The following is an 18352-nucleotide window of genomic DNA, read 5'->3' on the forward strand; positions in this document are numbered from 1 at the left end:
ATGTTACAAAATGTTTGTATTTTATATAAATGCTGTTCTTTCTTTTTTTGGGGGGGGGGGGGGGGTTCACGGGTTACACAAATATATTACGCAGGACAACTGTTTGCAACATTGATAATAAGAAATGATTCTTGAGCAGCAAGTCAGCATATTAGAATGATTTCTGAAGGATCATGTGACACTGAATACTGAAGTAATGATGCTGAAAATTCAGCTTTGCCATTACAGGAATAAAAAACATTTTAAAGAGTATTTAAATAAAAAACAGTTATTTTAAATTTTAATCATATTTCACTATGTTTTTACTGTATTTTTGATCAAATAAATGCCACCATGGTGAGCAAGAGAGACTTCTTTCAAAAACATTCAAAAATCTTAACGACCCCAAACTTTTGAAAAGTAGTGTAAAAGTGTCCATGTTCGCAAAATTTAAGCTTCTGAAATAACATGAGTATCATATAATGAGTATACTAACTTGGTATACTACAGGTTACTGTGTTGTGTTATTAATCACATTAAATATTTATAAGTTATACCTGTGCAAAATTTGTAATAAACATTTTTCTATGTAATTTTCTTGTCTCCTGGCAGGACTCTCCATTTCTGCTGATGTCACTCACAGTAGGCAGTACAGGCTGTTGGACAATGCTAACCAATAACCAAACAGCTATTTAACTTGGTCTGGCTCCATTGCGGTATGTAACACAATCCAATCAGTTCCCTGTGGATGAAATCAAGTCCTGTTTTGCATTTTCACTTACATTATATAATATATTACATTATATAAGTAAAATGGTTTGAGAATGACTATTCAAGTTGATTTTAAGAAGCTAGATGGGAATATCTACACCAGCATCCAGAACACAACATGTGCTGGTGTTTTCAGCAGGGATGTCGACGATGGGCAAACGATGGCCTGTCAGGTCATTCACGGCACAGTGCACTGTAGACACTAAGCAACTGTCAGCACGTCTGTATATTGACAGATCCCAGCTGAACAAAGTAACATATCACAAAAGCTAATGCCGATAAGATAGGCGTGTGACTGTCTATGTGATTTCGATTCTGACCACCGTAAAGGGATGTGGGGATGTTTCTGTAGGGTGTACAGTAGAGAAGAGCTCTGATTCGGATTATCCTAACATTGCAAAGTGCTCAGCTAATCCACTTTTGCTAGTGTTGTGAGCTTAGCATCAGCCTTTGGGTTTTTCACACTGGTTTGTTTTTCCAAAGAACCAAAGCAACCACAATGCATTTGAGCCTCAGTTGAGCAGCCTGCAAAGAATCATTCATAAACTCACGTCACGTACGCAGCACGCGCTCAGAGATGTTCCTCAATTCTTACATAAAGGGATTGCTTTGTGTGAAGGAGCAGAGGGAAATTCCCCCACAAGTTATTATCTAAGGGGTTATGATGAAAAAAAGACACCCTAAAGCAAAAACAGGGTCAAATTAAAATCCGAAAAATTTTAAAAAGCTAATTTGGCTGGGATGTTGGGGTCCACATGAGACATTTTTAACTAGCTAACCAGCAGGACCACACTGGTTGATAAACCTCACCAACTAGTTGTTGCTGTTAACAGCATGGCTAAAAATGTACTGTGGTAGTCCCATAGTAAAGTGATGATGATACATGGTAATATTATGATACTTTCAAATATACATGGTACTACCATGGTTGTTTTGGAGATTTACCGCTGTAGTACCATGGTATTTTTGGATGCACCTGGCAAATACAATGACACATACCATAGTATTAACATGTTTGTCGGACATCCACATAGTAATAGTGTTTTTTGGACATTTATCATAATAGTTCCATGGTATATTTCAAACTAACAGGGTATTACCACCCGATGACATTACTGTACTGTAGAAGATACTGTACAAAAATATACCTTAGTACTACCATGTTTTTCAAACATGAACCATGGTATTAGCATGTTTATTTTTTAGCGTATACCATAGTAGTACCATAGCATTCCTTATGAAAATTAACTATGATTTTACTACGAATAAAACCAAAAAAACATTGTTATTATAGTTAAACCATGTTAACCACAAATGAACCATGGTTTTGCTACACTAACCATAGTTTACCCATGGTATTTGTGGTAAAACTGTGGTTATACAAAATGGTAATCAATCTGCCAATAAAGCATGGTTAGTACACTTTTACTATAATAAAACCATAAATACATTTTTGTAAGGGATTTTTGTAATAACTTTGGAGTAAGATGTAAATAACATTAATTTCAATATTATGTGTAACACCGTACAAAGAAATTTACTAAAACGGTACTTTTATAAATGCCATAATACTGAAATTCATCTACTCTGTCTTAACATGGTACTCCAGGACCACCATAGTACTTTTTTGTAAGTGTTTGCTGGTACCAATGCCAAACCAGCACTAACTAGCATGAATCAGTCTGGAGTAATAAGGAAATTCATCAGGGTCAGACAGTATTTCAGTGTTGTTCACTGTTTTTATATGATCTCACGGTGCATTTTGACCTTAGAAACAAATGTTTCAGTGAAAAGAAAGAAGGGCCTGACAGCACCTGACTGGTGTTGTCTGATCTTCCCAAACTGTCCCGCTCCAAATTGCCAATGTTCTCTTTTGACAAGACCTGCCAATGTCTCTCACACCCTCTCTGCCAGTCTTAAACCTTAGATGCAGGGCTCATGTGCCTCTCAAACAGCACAAAATTGCATAAAGAATCAAGAGATGCCATCTGATGTCCAGAGTTTTCACTTCCTTTGGAGGACACCTTTCTGGCAGACTGACATTTTCCTAATGGGACCGATGAAGGAGGTGAATGAGGGTCAGACTGAATAAATGATCCTGCCCAGATCTCAGACACATCTTGCCAATCTTTCTGTCCATGATCATGAGGCCAAAGCTGACTTTACCCATCAGACCCCCCTGCCACGGGACCTTGACTTCTAAATATCAACCAACACAGATGAACGTTGCATATCACAACCTGAAGCGTCAGTGCAAATGGCTGTGTTTGGATTAGCATGCTACCATACTACACATTCTAGTATGCAATTTTTTTTTACAGTTTCATATACTATTCATATACTGTTTTTACTCATATACATTACCGTTCAAAAGTTGAGGGTCATATGTTTGGTTTTTGAAAGAAGTCTCTTAAGCTCACCAAAATCAAAAATACAGTAAAAACAATAATATTGTTAAATATTTGTTCAAAAGAACAGCATTTATTTGAAATACCATTTATTTTAAATCGTTTGTAACAATGTAAAAGTCTTTTAATGCAAATCTGCTGAATAAAATTATAAATTTATTACTGACCCCAAACTTTTCAAAAGTAGTGTATATTTGTACAAACTGGAGCAATAATCAAACACACCCAACTAAACTGTCTATCTTATCTTTTTTGCTTTTTTTCATTTGAGTGAATTGATTGATTGTTCATGAAAATGAACTGGTCCAAAACCAATTCACTGATTAATTTGAGTTGCTGCACAAAAATCCATATTTTATGTGATATAATGAGACCCTCATTATACTCACACACACATATGGTGTGTATATGGTTGTATAAATACCTTAAAGGGTTTACCCAAAAATGAAAACTCTGCCATTATTTACTCACCCTCATGTTGTTCCAAACCTGCAAGACTTTCATTCATCATTGGAACACAAATGAAGATATTTTTAATGAAATCTGAACAATTTCTGTCCCTCCATTGACAGCTACTCAACTACCACTTTGACGCTTAAAAAAGTTCATAAAGAGATCGTAAAACTAATCCACATGAATTGAGCGGTTTAATCCAAATTTTCTGAAGAGACTCGATCACTATATGATGAACAGATTGAATTTAGGCTTTTATTCGCATACTGTATAAACATTGATCAGCAAACATAAACAGGAGCTCAACCGTACTTACTTTGATGCGGGAAAATACACTTCATTGGTTCTTGAGGACGCTTAATTGTGCTGCGTAACACGAGAATGAACCTCAATGATTCTCGCATGTCAAGCGAACATGCTTGAGCTTCCGTTTACCATTATCAGCATTTTGTTGCGTCAAATTGGTAGTTGCATAGGTTGTCAATGGAGGGACAGAAAGCTCTTTCCGTAAAAATATTTTCATTTGTTTTCCGAAGATGAAAGAAAGTCTGACGGGTTTGGAACGACATGAGGTTGAGTAATTAATGACATAATTTTCATTTCTGGGTGAACTAACTACTTAAAAAGTAGTTTAAATGCTACTTTTTGTCAGTAGGTTGGGAAGCTGAAGTGTCAGTATCTTCCCCAACACTAGTAATAATACAGAACAAGTAGGTGTGTACAAACTTTTGACGGGTATATGTACTTTTCAACTTTCTTTACATATATCACTATGTCTCGGTGTTGTCTGGCCTGGTGATTAAATGGTTGAAAACACAATCACTTTACATTTAATACAAAAGCACAACGGCACAATCCAAGTGTGGGTGTGAATCAATCTCTGAGGGATTCTAGATTCTCTAAAAAACACCTATTCATGGTGGTGCTTTCATGATAGAATTTCTGCCCACACACGGGTGATAAAGGCAGAATGATCCTGATGTTGTCCTCGTGGCACCTCCGGAGCTTCCTCCATCTCACCTTCCCTCCATAGCCTCTGTCTCTTTGCCAATGTAGGCCCAAGGACATCTCTGAGATGTGAGTTCTGATAGGTTTACACCGACCCGTTTTATTTCCGTTCGACCTTGATCTTTCGAAATGCCCTATCAGGTTCTCTGTATATTAACAAAACAGCATTATTTCTCAAAAATCCCTCACGCCAAATACACCAGCCATCTATGGCGTATCTTTGATATGCAGGTTGCAGCATCTTGGTACACTGGATTTTCAGAACGGTTTCACGGGAGGATTCAGGGATGAAAGGGAAGGGGGAACGGGAACAGGAGATGCATCTGATCAACTCAAGTCTTTGCATAAATTAACATGAACCCTGGGAATGGTGTTTATTTATTTATTTCCTCCCTTACCATGTTTAATTAAGGTTCAAGCAATGTCTTTGGGATATTTGTCTGATGGAACACAAGCCCACCCTCCCGCTTTCTAACCGTTTCCAAATCCGGTCCATCTACTGGGACGCCTATTTGTGAACTCTTTCTACTGTCTTGTATCTCACGTCAGATTGCAGCAAGCTGGAGAAGGGAGGAGAAGGTGAGGATAAAACGCAAGTCTTATCTTTTCACATTTTAGTGTTGGGCAAAAAAATGAATCCTGCAAGATGAGCTTCACAGGGAGAATGGTTGTGTCTCATTATGTTCACAGACACGTGGCGCGCTGTACAGCACGATGCCTCCTAAACATTTCTTTTTAGCGGGAAAGGGGCTGATCAAGATGATTTTTCACGAATGTCATCAAAGCAGCAGGGAAAAAAACAACTGAGGAATATGTTTTCATTGTTCAGTCAGGCTATTTTTAGATGCCTTCTGCAGAAATTTGAGTTAGTAGTATCACTGGCACTTCGGATGAAAAGGCAAACATCATTATCAGAGCGCACGTAACGTCTCCTGGCAAACAAGCCACAAAATAAAGAGGTAAATAGGGAAATTAACAGCGTACTTTAATTGCTTTAAACAAGTAACACTTCATCTTCCTCAATTAAGGATTCTTGGCCCATGTTATTATAGGCTATTTAGTGTAATCAGCACTGATTATTAGCGAATGCTTGATGGCTGAGGAAATGGGCCGTGACGCAGGAAGTGTAACTGGTCGTAGAGTCTGATCTGATTATTGTGCCCAACACCCACCAACCCCGTGGACTCCGTTTAGACGAGTACTCACAGGGCAGGCCATCAGGGAGGCCTTGCCATTTTTATTATTCAAATGCTGCTGAAACGCATCCCAATGTTGTGGAATGAATAAAATAACCCAGGACGATTTTCCGCAGGGTATTAGCTTAACATTTCCACTCCGGCGGTCCTCTCATTATGAAACACTGAAACATCAGTCAGCCCTCTGATAGGCTGCGTTCTGCATGTCCATTTGTCTACTTAAGTCATCCCATTCCCTGTCACCGTTAAAACAATTTCCTCTCTGACATACCAGAATAAGTATTGATTGAGGGTTTGCATTACCGGAGGTTTGGGCCGTGCATTGATCCCCCTTTGCTGCTGGACATTTTTATCATAGCTGATCACTTCAACGCATAGAACAACTATATGCTAAGATTATATACTAAGTAATATACTAATTTAAAATATACTAAGACACATTATTTTTCACATATTTTACATTGTTGCAGCACCACTCTTCCCAGTCTGTCAATGATGCTCTGTTTAGTTCCTGTTTCTATTGGCGCTTTTCCACTGCATGGTACGGCTCGCTTAAATAGTACCATCTCGGTTGAGGTGTGAAAATGTGATGTGTAAACAGCACTGCAGCTCACTGATTGGTCAGAGAGAATCGTCACTACCAGCGTCATTGGATTCGCGAAACAAGACACCAAACCCGCTTGCAGCAACAGCCACCTTAGTATAATTTGTTTACACAACTTTTTTAAAGGACTTGCTTTAAACGACCGTCACACGCAACTTGAAAAAAGAAATGGCTGAATCGTGGTCAGTAGACGAGGTGCAGACGTTCCTCTCGTTGGTAGCCGAGGAGTGGATGATGTCACGGCAGTAGGTGGCGCAACTATATATCAGTCTATAATGCCACCCTCTTTGAAGCGGTACTAGTGGAACTCGGTTTGGAAAAGCAGACCGAGACAAAGCGAGCCGTACCATGCAGTGGAAAAGCGGCATGTAAAGCCCCGTCTTCTGAAAAGCGCAATGTGCTCTGATTGGTCAGCTGGACCAGTGTGTTGTGATTGGTCAACCGCTTCAAACATGTTTCAGAAATGTCATACCCCTTACCATAACCATGAGTTTCAACACACTAGAAACGCAACTCAACCAGGCCTCGCTCCCATTATTTTGCGTATGCTTTGGATTATTTAAATGAGGAATATTGTGACGTACGTTCCCGGAAAAAAAGACTACAATTGGGGTGTTTCAGGGAGTTCATAAACAGTGCTTACTGATATAGAAAATAGCTCCCTTTCGAGTGACTTTATGATTTGTAACTTTGCAGACATTTTTCATGTTCGAACAGCAACATTACACATTAAAGAAAGTTGAAAATGTAAAAAAGCATAATAGGTCCTGTTTAATTATATTATGTCCAATGTATTTCTTTGAACTATGATAAAACAAAATTCAACTTTTAAAATATTATTTTCACCTGTGTTGTGCTCTTATACCATTCTCTCTCTCTCTTCTCCCATAATTTACTGTCATATCTCTACTTTTTCTAAAAAAAAAAAAGACAAAAAAAGCCTTAAAAAAATGAGCGATGAAACCATTTAAAAAAGCAACAACTATCCATAAGTAAGACAAACATAGTGTTGTGCATCATTACCTTGCTGGTATGTCGATATTGGAGATGGCGTAAAAGTACTTGAGCAGGTTGTCTCTCTGTACGTATGTTCCTCCGAGAGCTGGTCTCAGCAGCCGAAGCCTCAGGTTGGTGAAGGTGAAAAAGTCTCGGAGGCCTTTCATACTCTCCATCCGTGTGTATAAGTTGTCCATGTTTTGCAATTTTGTCCCAGCAAATATGGCAAAGCGTTCCCGGACCTCAAACTGCACGTTCTTTTCATTCTTGGAACCGACCCAACGAGAGTATTGCTCAGTACAAATGACTCTGGTCACGTTAGTTGCTGACAGATCCTGCACTTTCTTTGGAGACATCCCGAAGGTCTCGAAGCAGTCATCAGCGTAGTACTGGTAAGGCTGCCAGGTTCGCCCATTGTTCAGGGACTTGTCCAGCACCATTATTGTGGGCCGCCCGTACTCAAAGGTTATCTGGATGTCATCTGTTAACTCAAGGCTTTTGTTCCAGGATAAGGATATGTTGGCCAGAAGAGGCTCGGGATATCGACCCCATGTTACAGTCTGCCAGTACGTGATGAGTCCAGTTCGCTCACGATCTTTCATCAGCTCTGGAGGATGGGCGAGTTCTTTAGTGGAGGCATCGCATTCATCACTACACAGGTATGGGTTTTCCTACAGACAAAGATAAATAAAATATCAAATAAAGAGTGGTGCAAAATTAAGGAAGGATAACTAAATAATAATAAAAAATAAACTAATATTACAGATTAAAATATACAATACTATAATATATATATGATTTGTTGCATGTTTTATAGCTATAAACTACCACCAAAAAGTTCCCTAAAGAAAAATCACAGTTTCCACATAAATGCACATAAAAAAAACTGTTTTCAACATTGATAATAATAAAAGAGGATTCTTGAGTAGCAAATCAGTCTATCAGAATAATTTCTGAAGGATCATGTGGCACTGAAGACTGGAGTAATGATTTAGATGATTCATAAATTCAGATTTGCATCACAGGAATAAATTGCATTTTAAATGATATTAAAATAGAAAAGTTATTTTAAATTGTTATAATATTTCACAAAATTACTGTTTACACTGTATTTTTGATCAAATAATTGCAGCTTTGGTAAACATGAGACTTCTTTTTTTTTTTTAAACATCTTATTGACCTAAGTGGTCACTACACCATGTGTATATAAATATATATTATGTATGCACTAAAATATATAATCATCAATTTTTAAAAAGGGGTTTTGCATGTTTTATAGCTCATCATATGAAAATTATGTATATAAGATCAACTTCTCTGTATTTAAACACCTCTTTCCAAGTTCCCAGATGAAATGAACGAATTGAATAATTGATGAATTGATGACTGAACTGACTTCAGCTGAACAATGACACTGTTTTCATTTAGAGCTGCTGTACAGCCAAAATGAACTCGGTTTGCATCATTAAATAATTTTCCCGTTTACACTGTAAAGCTGCTTTGAAACAATCTGTATTGTATAAAGTGTTCTATAAATAAATGTGACCTGACTTCCCATCGCTACTGTAATTTCAGGGTTTGAACCTTTGCCCTAGTGACACACCAGGTGTACGGATTAAACCACAGATTGCCATCTGGTCACGCTTGAACCCTTAATTCCCTTGTAAGTAAGCAACAACCATCCCACACAGCAAACATTTGAGGAGTTAAAAGTCTCAGCACACACTGCAGCCTCTAAAACCGACAGATCGATGTCCAGGGATAGTTATTGTTTTACAGCCGGCACACTTGAACGTTTCTCGGGCCAAGCATCTTCATGGACCATTAGCTTCCATTAAGAAATAATTCAGACTACCTGTCCCAACCATCTGGAGTACCTTAGCACTTTGATCCATAACCAGGGAGCACCTTAGCCTAGCTCACCTTGCTGACTCAATCCTGCCGTCTTTCTCTGTATCATACAAATCCAGTCCAACTGTTGCGCCAGGTGGTTCGTAGACTAAACCTCCAGCTATCCTCGCAGGAATCACGTCACAGCTAAAGAGCAGCGAGGCTCTTAGAGGAATGTTTGCCCACTGCTTGGCAGCAGCAAGAAACTGTGTCAGTAAACAGACAATGCAATGGTTTGGCCTTCCTCCGGTGGTCTCACTCTACATGTGTGGTTGTGTTGGCTAATCTCACTGAAGAATGTACAGAATAACTTAGAGACAATGACTAATGATTGCTGTGATTACTTAAAGTGAAGTGAGTCATTTCTGTATCATCAGGACAATTACACAATTTACTAAGAAAAAGAAGAAGAATTGTCATAGAATCTGATAACATTAGCCTTAACTTAAGCCGAGTTCGACCTTCTCATTTTGCATCGCACACCATTAAATGGGAAATCCTGACCGGTCTGTATGAGTCCAGTTGTATTACACGTTTAATAAATGCCTAGGAGAACCTACTTTGCACTGAGGATCTGTTTATAGGGGTGGACCGAAAAAGAAAGATGGATGTGTGTTCTTAAAATAAACAGTATGAATCAGGAGATTTTGTTAACAAAAATGGGGAAAATGTTACAAAGTTCATAAGAGCACTCACTTTGTGATAGTATGAAATGTTCTGACCACAGTTAACAAGCTGTGAAGAGCAGATACTACGCTCGTGGTGGTGACTGGACCGTTAGTCTTGTTCCTGGAGAGGTGGCCCTCTTTTTTTCTGCGCCGTGAGTTAATTACAATGAAGGCAGCTCCCTCCGGACGTCCAGTCATATAACAGCTGGCGCTGAACAGCTTCAGAGGGATACAGTCGCCTAATTATACCAGCCAGAAAGTGACTTGCGCAAGAGTTTCAACTGTCCCAGAGAGTGCCAGAACAGGGCTTTAATATGCAAATATATTATCAAACCATTTTTAGCTTATATTGTCAACTTAGTAATGTTTCTGAAGTTTAATGGATTTGGAGTGCCTCTCAAATGCATTTTAGATCTTATGCTTGGTTTGTCCATCACATCCTGTGTAGAACGGCACCAGAGCTCATTTGGAAGCGGCCCGAAACCCCCAGAAAACGTGTGTCTCGGTACGCTTGTTTGGTGCGAACCAGAGTTGGGATGGCAGCGTTCACACTTATTCTAATGAACTGCACTAACAGAGCAATCGCGCCAGAGTTCGTTTTAATCTAACCAAACCAACCAAAGTGTGAACACACCCTGAGAGCAATGTATTTTAATTTGGCGAAATTATGTTTTTATTTATGCAGTCAACCTGGGTTTTTTTTTTTTAAACCAATACAAAAATATGCATGCTGTTTTTGAAACAATTGAACGATGAAATAGAGGAATGCAAATTACTACATGGTGATTTGAAGAATCCCCAAGACCTGAGGTGGCATGAAAACAGGCAGATGGGGGATTATTGCTTGTGGACACATGGGGACAAACTCAGTCCGCTTTGGGAGTACAGGATGGGGGAGGATGCGCTTTGGATTCATGGAAAATTCATGAGAAATGACAAAAACTAACCAGCTACAGGATTTTTCTGTGACAAACAGACAACTCGTTGTCTAACTGTGATGTTTTCTAGATGTGGTTAGAGAAAAAATCTGGACCGAATGTTTCTGTTTTCCCATGGTGCATTGCGAGACTGTGCAGTTACTCTACCTGCTATATTTAGTCTTGGCTGTTAATGTGTTTCTAAAACAGGCCAATAGGATTATTCCTCATATGGCTGTACGACTGAAGAGAGTAGTTTCATTCAAATAATATGTGTGAGGAATCGGATGATACACAATGGAGGCTTTAAACAAGCATGAACGAAAACATAAATCACACCATCACAGTGTATGTTCAGATGTCTACTGTATGCAGCAATGGGTCATCTTTCTGCTTAGCTAAGCTGAGATCTTTCCTCCCTCCCCATCCTTTATACTCTCTAGCGCTATATACAATGAGAGCTTCCAGCAGTAGCTAACATCATGCAAGAGAAGGAAAGAAAAAAAGCAAGGCGCTGAGTAAAAATGCAACGGCATCTCCTGTGGGCACTGAGTGACTGAAATTTCCTCTAAATCTTTAATGAGCCGGAAAGCATCTCCAAAGAAAGTGAAGTTGCCAAATCTAGAGGGCTTACGTGGATCAATTAACTCGCTTTCAATGTGAAGGGAAAAAAAGAACGCTGATTGTAAACAGTTTCAACTGGCTTAACAGAGTGCCAGACTCACTATATCAAATATATGTTTTGTATGCCTTGTCAATTTCAAATAAACAAACTAGGAATCTGCGTCTCTAGAATTCTGCCGTAAAAGAAATGAACTCTCCAGAATTCATGATATATTTTGATATATTTTATATATTTTGGCACAAAAAAAAAAATTATATAGGCCTCCCCACATATTTTATTTGACTCTATATATGACATCCTGTATATTTTCTTTCATGCTATTGTGTAAAATAATCTCTTTTGGCTTAATATGGTATGACTTTTGTTTTTTTAAAATAGAATCTTTTTTACATAAATCTACCTGACATCTTGTATATTGTATTACATGCTATTATATAATATTATGTGCTATGATTAATATTCTATTAATTTTATTTTCGTTTAATCTAGTCTGAAACTGTTTTTAAATATTTTTTTTCTTGTTATATAAAACTACTGACTTGTATGCTATATATATATATATATATATATATATATATATATTATCATTGTAGCCTATACAGAAATTAAACAAATCTAATGAAACTAATTATAAAATGTTTTATTTGTTTGTGTATTTTTATATATAGGCTACATGGAAAAATTATAGCTTATAATATTATATAATAACATGAACTAAAATATACAAGAAGTCAGGTAGGCCTATATAAAAAAGGAAAATAAATAAATACACAGACAGACAGACAGACAGACAGACAGACAGACAGACAGACAGACAGACAGACAGACAGACAGACAGACAGACAGACAGATAGATAGATAGATAGATAGATAGATAGATAGATAGATAGATAGATAGATAGATAGATAGATAGATAGATAGATAGATAGATAGATAGATCTGGCATTACAGTAGCACACTACATTGAATCCCTGGAGTTGTAACGGTAAACAAGTGTGGATCATTTCTCTTTAACACTGCTGCTTTAAAACACACTGTGACTGCAGGCACTGGAGTTATTCTCACATGGAGCAAGTTTGATCTTGTGAATGCCAGAAGGTCTCCTCAGTTTAAAAGTGCCTGGCCCCTCAGCCCTCCCTCCCTCTCTCTCGCTCAACATCTGAATGCAGAGCAGGCTGATCAGTGGATGAACAGTCAGCTTTTATCGATCTGAGAAGAAAGTGCTGACAGGGAAGGACATGACTACACTCTTCTCCTAAAACTCATCTCTAGTTTCTTCTGCTCAGTAAGCCGTCTCAGGTCGACATGGAAAAATATTCCGTAATCAGTATGCGTGAAATATACGCCCTTGTGTCGGGTTATTGTATGAATAGTAGATGAGGACAGAAAGTTTTATGTGGTGCAATGTATTAAAAATGGGAAACTTACAGGAATTGTGGCCAAATGTGTTTTTTGGGAATATCTGGTGTAGATTACATCTGTTCTGAAGGTTTATTTATGTCCAAATATGTGTGTGTGTGTGTGTGTGTATTCATTAATTCACTTAACACTAACATTCAAAAATTTGGGGTCAGTAAGACTTGTAATAAAAAGAAATGTCATAATTATGTGCTCACCAAGGCTGCATTTATTTGTTCAAAAATACAGTAAAAACTTACAATTTATTAGTTTTCTATTTTGAAATATTTAAGAATGCAATTACATTCCTGTGATGCAAAGCTGAATATTCAGCATCATTACTCCAGTCTTCAATGTCACATAATCCTTCAGAAATCATTCTAATGATTTGGTGCTCAAGTATAATGCTATTATAATAATATAATGTGCTTTCATATTTTCACATTTTTATTTTTCTGGGAATCACTGGCATCATCATGTGTTTCAATGTTTTGAGATTATCCCATGGTAGATAGTTATTTATTTTCTGGCATTTTAAATATCTAAGTGAATATTTAACCACAAATTTAAAAAAATTCAATTTTTGAGGAATTCTTTTAATTTTAGTAATTTAGACTTTGCTATATGATTAAACTACAGAGAAAACCCCACCCAGTCTGAAGGTCAAGGGTTGCTCACAGGTATCTCTCCAGCTGGAAAGACCCCAGCACCCCGGCAAGCCGGTGAGAAACCCTGGCATGTTTTACAGCCTTATTGCAGGTTGCAGAACCGCAAACTTGAGCTGATCAACAAACGGACAGGGAACTACGTCATCACGTTGAAAGGTCACGCCGGCAATACTATTTGAACTACTATTCATATTCATCAGAATGTTATTCATATACTATTCATATTCATATTCACTGAATATTATTACTATATAATAGCAAACAATACTATTTGAACTATCCTCCTACATACGCATTGTAAACAGTGGGACGGGACTTCTGCCGGCGCCGGCGTGACCTTTCAACGTGATGACGTATTTCCCTGTCCGTTTGTTGATCAGCTCAATCCGAACTATTGAAGGTAAAAAGTCTATAAATTATATATTTTTTTGAAAATGACCTATCATTTCGCTAGATAACAACCTCTTCTTCAGCTGTGATCGCGTACAGCCCGTTTAAACACTTCAAAGACTTTTGAAACTGCATTGATTTGGACTTAAAAACGATGGTAACCAACGAAGTCCATTGTTAGAAGAAAAATAAAAAAACATAATTTCTCTCCCACTGAGGAAAGAAAGACATGGATATCTTGGATGGCATTGGGGTGAGTAAATTATTAGGAAATTTTCATTTTGGGGTGAACTAATCCTTTAAAACAATTATGTTTCTTTTTAAACTGAGTTTGAACACCTGAGTTTGATCTGTTTCTCCTACATTTTACTTTTGACAACTAAATCCATCACCACAAATAAAAGACTTGTGAATCACTATGCCTTTGTAATAAATTTGATTCTTTAAAAATCGATTTGGCTACTGAATTACTCTCTTCACAGTCTAGCTACCCACCCGTTGTCACTGTGTGAGCCGAACGGTATATGGTGAGAGAATGATGTCATTCTCATCCCCTCTCACTCTCACTCTCTCTCTCTCTCTCTCTCAATGGCATCCTGTCTTTTATCCACACACTCTAAATGTGTGAATTAGCACCCCGTCAGAAGCAGCTCTCCGTCTCCGGGCCCCATGCGTAGTGTCAGTCCAGCTGGACAAATCCTCTATCCGATTATTGTGCAATCAAGCGTCTGGCTAAATTCCCAAAGCATCTCTGATGGAGATTAACTTTGGCTACACTCATACTTTACCAACCTGACAGAGGGCCTTCAATTCACCCCTCAAAACACTGATTGTAAATGAATAATATTTTCATGGTTGTGACTGCCCTAATCTCTCTTCTCAAGTATGTCGCAGAGTAACCCAGAATGTCGATCGGTCACCAGATGTGCCCTGGTAAGACGCAGATTGTTTGCGCCCACACGCTCGGTGCTAAACCTGAGTTGATTTACACAGATAATCCTGCGGTGGCTGCTGTCTCGTGCTACACTGAGACTACACTGAAGAACAGCTGTGTAGGCACATTTACACATCCACTCGGGCTTTGTTGAGTCTCTGAACAAAAACATTGTTCATGGCCACATGTTGCAGATTACTGTATAATCTGTGTGAAGACATATCAGGGTTACTGGTTACTTGTTTTTTTACTTTCTTTTATCCTTTCTTTCCAAAAATAAACAGAGCCAAACTATTTTTATGTCTGACTACTTGCCTTCTTAAAGCAACAGTCCACCCATTTACTCACCCTAATGTCCTTCCAAACCTGTATGACTTACTTTCTTCTGCTGAACACAAAAGAAGATATTTTGAAGAAAGTTGGTGACCACTATTTCGGTTCCTATTCATTTCCATTGTATGGTAAAAAAAAAAAAAAAGGAAGTCAATGGGAACCAATGCTGTTTTTGTTTTCAATATTCTTTAGAAAACCTTCTTATTGTCTTCACAGGTTTGGAATGACATAAGGGTGAGTAAATATCCCTTTAACAGGTTTTGATAAGCAAACCCATATCCTCAATATGCATTGGCAGTTAATCACAATAATAACATTATTACACAGGCATGTACTATATTATGTATATGCTAGGATATATGTTCTTTCGATTTAAAAAGTGACTTTCTTTGCTATTAAACTTCTAAAGTTACACCGAAATTGCATCAAACTTAGACTATCATAAATAAACATGATTGGAAACTATATTTGCATGCAAACACAAGCTGTTCCAGTAGAACAGATGTAACTGACAAAGCGGCAGAGCCAAAAGTGATCCAGTCCAAACTCACCAGAGTGCAGAACCTTTCCGGTGGGTTCCCACATGTGATATCGGGAGGCTCCACTCGAATCTGCATGTACTGCTTCATGGGCATGGGTTTGGGCTGGCAAGCGTAATATTCCCATGTTGGTCCATCGTCTGTGCTGACCAGCGACTTACAGATATCGTACTGGCCGAGAGTCAGGATAATGCACTGTAAGAGCAGGAGCGCCTGTGAGAGCATGGCACTGGATGGGTCCATGGGCATGAAAGAAAGGCAAGGAGTATCAGCATGGAAATTATTTAGATTGAGAAATTTCCAAAATCCATCATGGTGGCGGTCTCTTGCAAAAGGGCAATGTCTGGTCCTCCGTAGAAAACTGTGTGTGAATTTGTAAAATGTGTAATAATCAGATCTGTTGTGACATTCTCAAAATTCAAACTTCAGTTTCTATATGTGGCAACTGACTTCCTGTTCAGGGGTGGATGTCACTTCAATTCAGAGACATAAAAAGCATTTAGTGGTTTGTGTGCAGTCAGAAGATGTCTGGTGTCTGAGTCCAATCTGAGATTCAAGTGTGATGAGATTAGCTGTTTCATTTCTGATGGTTTGCCTAGGAAATAGGAAAAAAAATATATTAAAAAAACATATGCTACACTTTAAAAAAAAACTGTTATTTATGCAGTAAAATATTTTAAAATACAATGCATGCATTTGCATTTCAGTTTATGGAGAAAAGGAATATTTTACAAAGCAGTATGTATATTTTAATATTATATTTTATCTAATATAGATAATATTTTTTATAACAAAAATGTATTAAATGCCTTGTTTTGTTTTTTAAATTAAATGTTACATTACTAAAGGTTTATTTTGGTACCTGATGGTGTTTTGTCTTATTATACTGGTCACAGTTGATTGAGATGTTGGTTATGATTAATTTAAAGTCATCATGGTCTTATTTTATGTTTATCAGAACATTTTTCAGAAACAAACCGATTTTAATAAACCATCTAGGTTGGTATATTGACATTATATGATTTAATGGCATATTCAGTCAGGAAATGTAAAGTAAACTGACACCATTACGACTAAAACATCGTCACTATTTTTACGATAAAATGCAGGCAACCACAGCTATACCAGTTTTTCCACCCCAAAATTATTTATTAATTATTTTTATACCGTAGCAGAACTTTCAAAGCTGTGCTTCGAGAATCTGCCACTCCATGTGCCCATCTTTTCTTGACTTTTACACTTCGACATTGCAATTGGAATCTTTTTTAATAATTTAAGTAGGTCATCTGAACAGGACATGGTGCAAAATGATGCGAATTAATCAATTCTATTTTGACGTGACATGAAATGCGCGCGAATATTAAACAAATGTATTGTATTTATCTAGAAATAATACGTATAAATCAAGGAAATTATGAATGTAAACTGAAGAAATAAATATCTTGTCTTTTTTTCAGAAAACTGAGCAAACAAGTTTAGTTAAAAGCACTTAAAAATATCAGTGATTTACAATAGACAATAACTATTTTTCTTGAGCTAAAGTTAGTTACTTGAATTCATCAAAGAGCATCTGAAAAGCTGACCATAATCTGAGCGCTTTTAAAAGATTCAGCATGTTCAATTGCCAAAATATTTAAGACTAAATAAGTGACACACTTGAATGAACTTACCCTGGCTCCAGATATCAGCACCATTACTGTACCCAGATGAATTTCTTCTGTATAAACTCTCTCTCTCTCAGTCAGTTCCCTGCTATATCACTTGAGATGGATGAGAAACACATTCACACGTTACTCCTCTCCGTAGATCACAGCAAACGCTTTCCCCTTCGTGCTTTCTTCGGCTGACGCGTAGTTTGTTGGAAAGCATTCTAGATAGATGCCCTACATCCAGACTGCTCCAAAGCGAATCATGTATTGCCTGAAAACGAGCATTTAAAGTTTGTCTTCCTGTCCCTGCCTTCATTGATGTATATGTCCTGTGCGCTCAAGGACAGACTTCAGAGTAGCTACTACACCTCCCATTCCCATTCTCCTGCTCCATTCACCCTGCCTAATCTACTCTAGCTAGCCTATCTATTTGCGCATCGCAATATCTGACTTTCATTAGTCTTTTGCAAACCTCGATGCATATACTTTTGGCCACTGCAAACTGCCTGCCTTGTCTAGCCTAACTAGTGTGGAACAGAAGTTTATCTACGGGCTTGAAGAGCTGAACCGTCCCAGCAGCAGATGAGGCAGTCCGCCCCGCTTAAAGGGACAGATCAGAGGCTGAGGATTCCACATCTCCTCCTCACAAGTCATACAGACAGACAGAAGCCTTACAGAATATACCATAGCTTCGGTTAAATTGTAATAGGTATAATAATGCAGTAAAACTGTGGTAACTTGAATGAATGTATGTATGCATGTATCTGTCTGTATGAATAAATATATAAATAAATAAATAAATAAATAAATAAATAAATAATAGGGCTCCCCCCTAATAGTCACTAACTTTTAGTCGACTAGAAGAGGTTTGGTCGACCAACATGTCATTAGTTGGTTAGTCGCAAAAAAAAAACAAAACAAACCT

At 37.8% G+C, this 18352-nt stretch overlaps 1 protein-coding gene across 2 annotated transcripts in view; it reads right to left on the minus strand.

Annotated features, from left to right (window-relative positions):
• ntng2a (netrin g2a) overlaps positions 1-18044 on the minus strand; it is a 59622-nt gene extending 41578 nt beyond the window's left edge. Inside the window, exons 1-3 of one of the 2 annotated variants that reach the window (XM_084086493.1) lie at positions 17449-18044; positions 15791-16373; positions 7443-8086 (exon numbers count right to left, since the gene is read on the minus strand). In XM_084086493.1, coding sequence (XP_083942619.1) covers positions 7443-8086; positions 15791-16027 — 881 coding nt within the window. In that variant the 5' untranslated portion in view covers positions 16028-16373; positions 17449-18044. The remainder of the gene's footprint in view (positions 1-7442; positions 8087-15790; positions 16374-17448) is intronic. The other variant, XM_084086492.1, reaches the window with a different exon arrangement.
• Between the last annotated feature and the right edge of the window lie 308 nt (positions 18045-18352).

This window comes from Abramis brama, assembly GCF_963993115.1.
Source record: "Abramis brama genome assembly, chromosome: 16".
Classification (NCBI taxonomy): Eukaryota; Metazoa; Chordata; class Actinopteri; order Cypriniformes; family Leuciscidae; genus Abramis; species Abramis brama.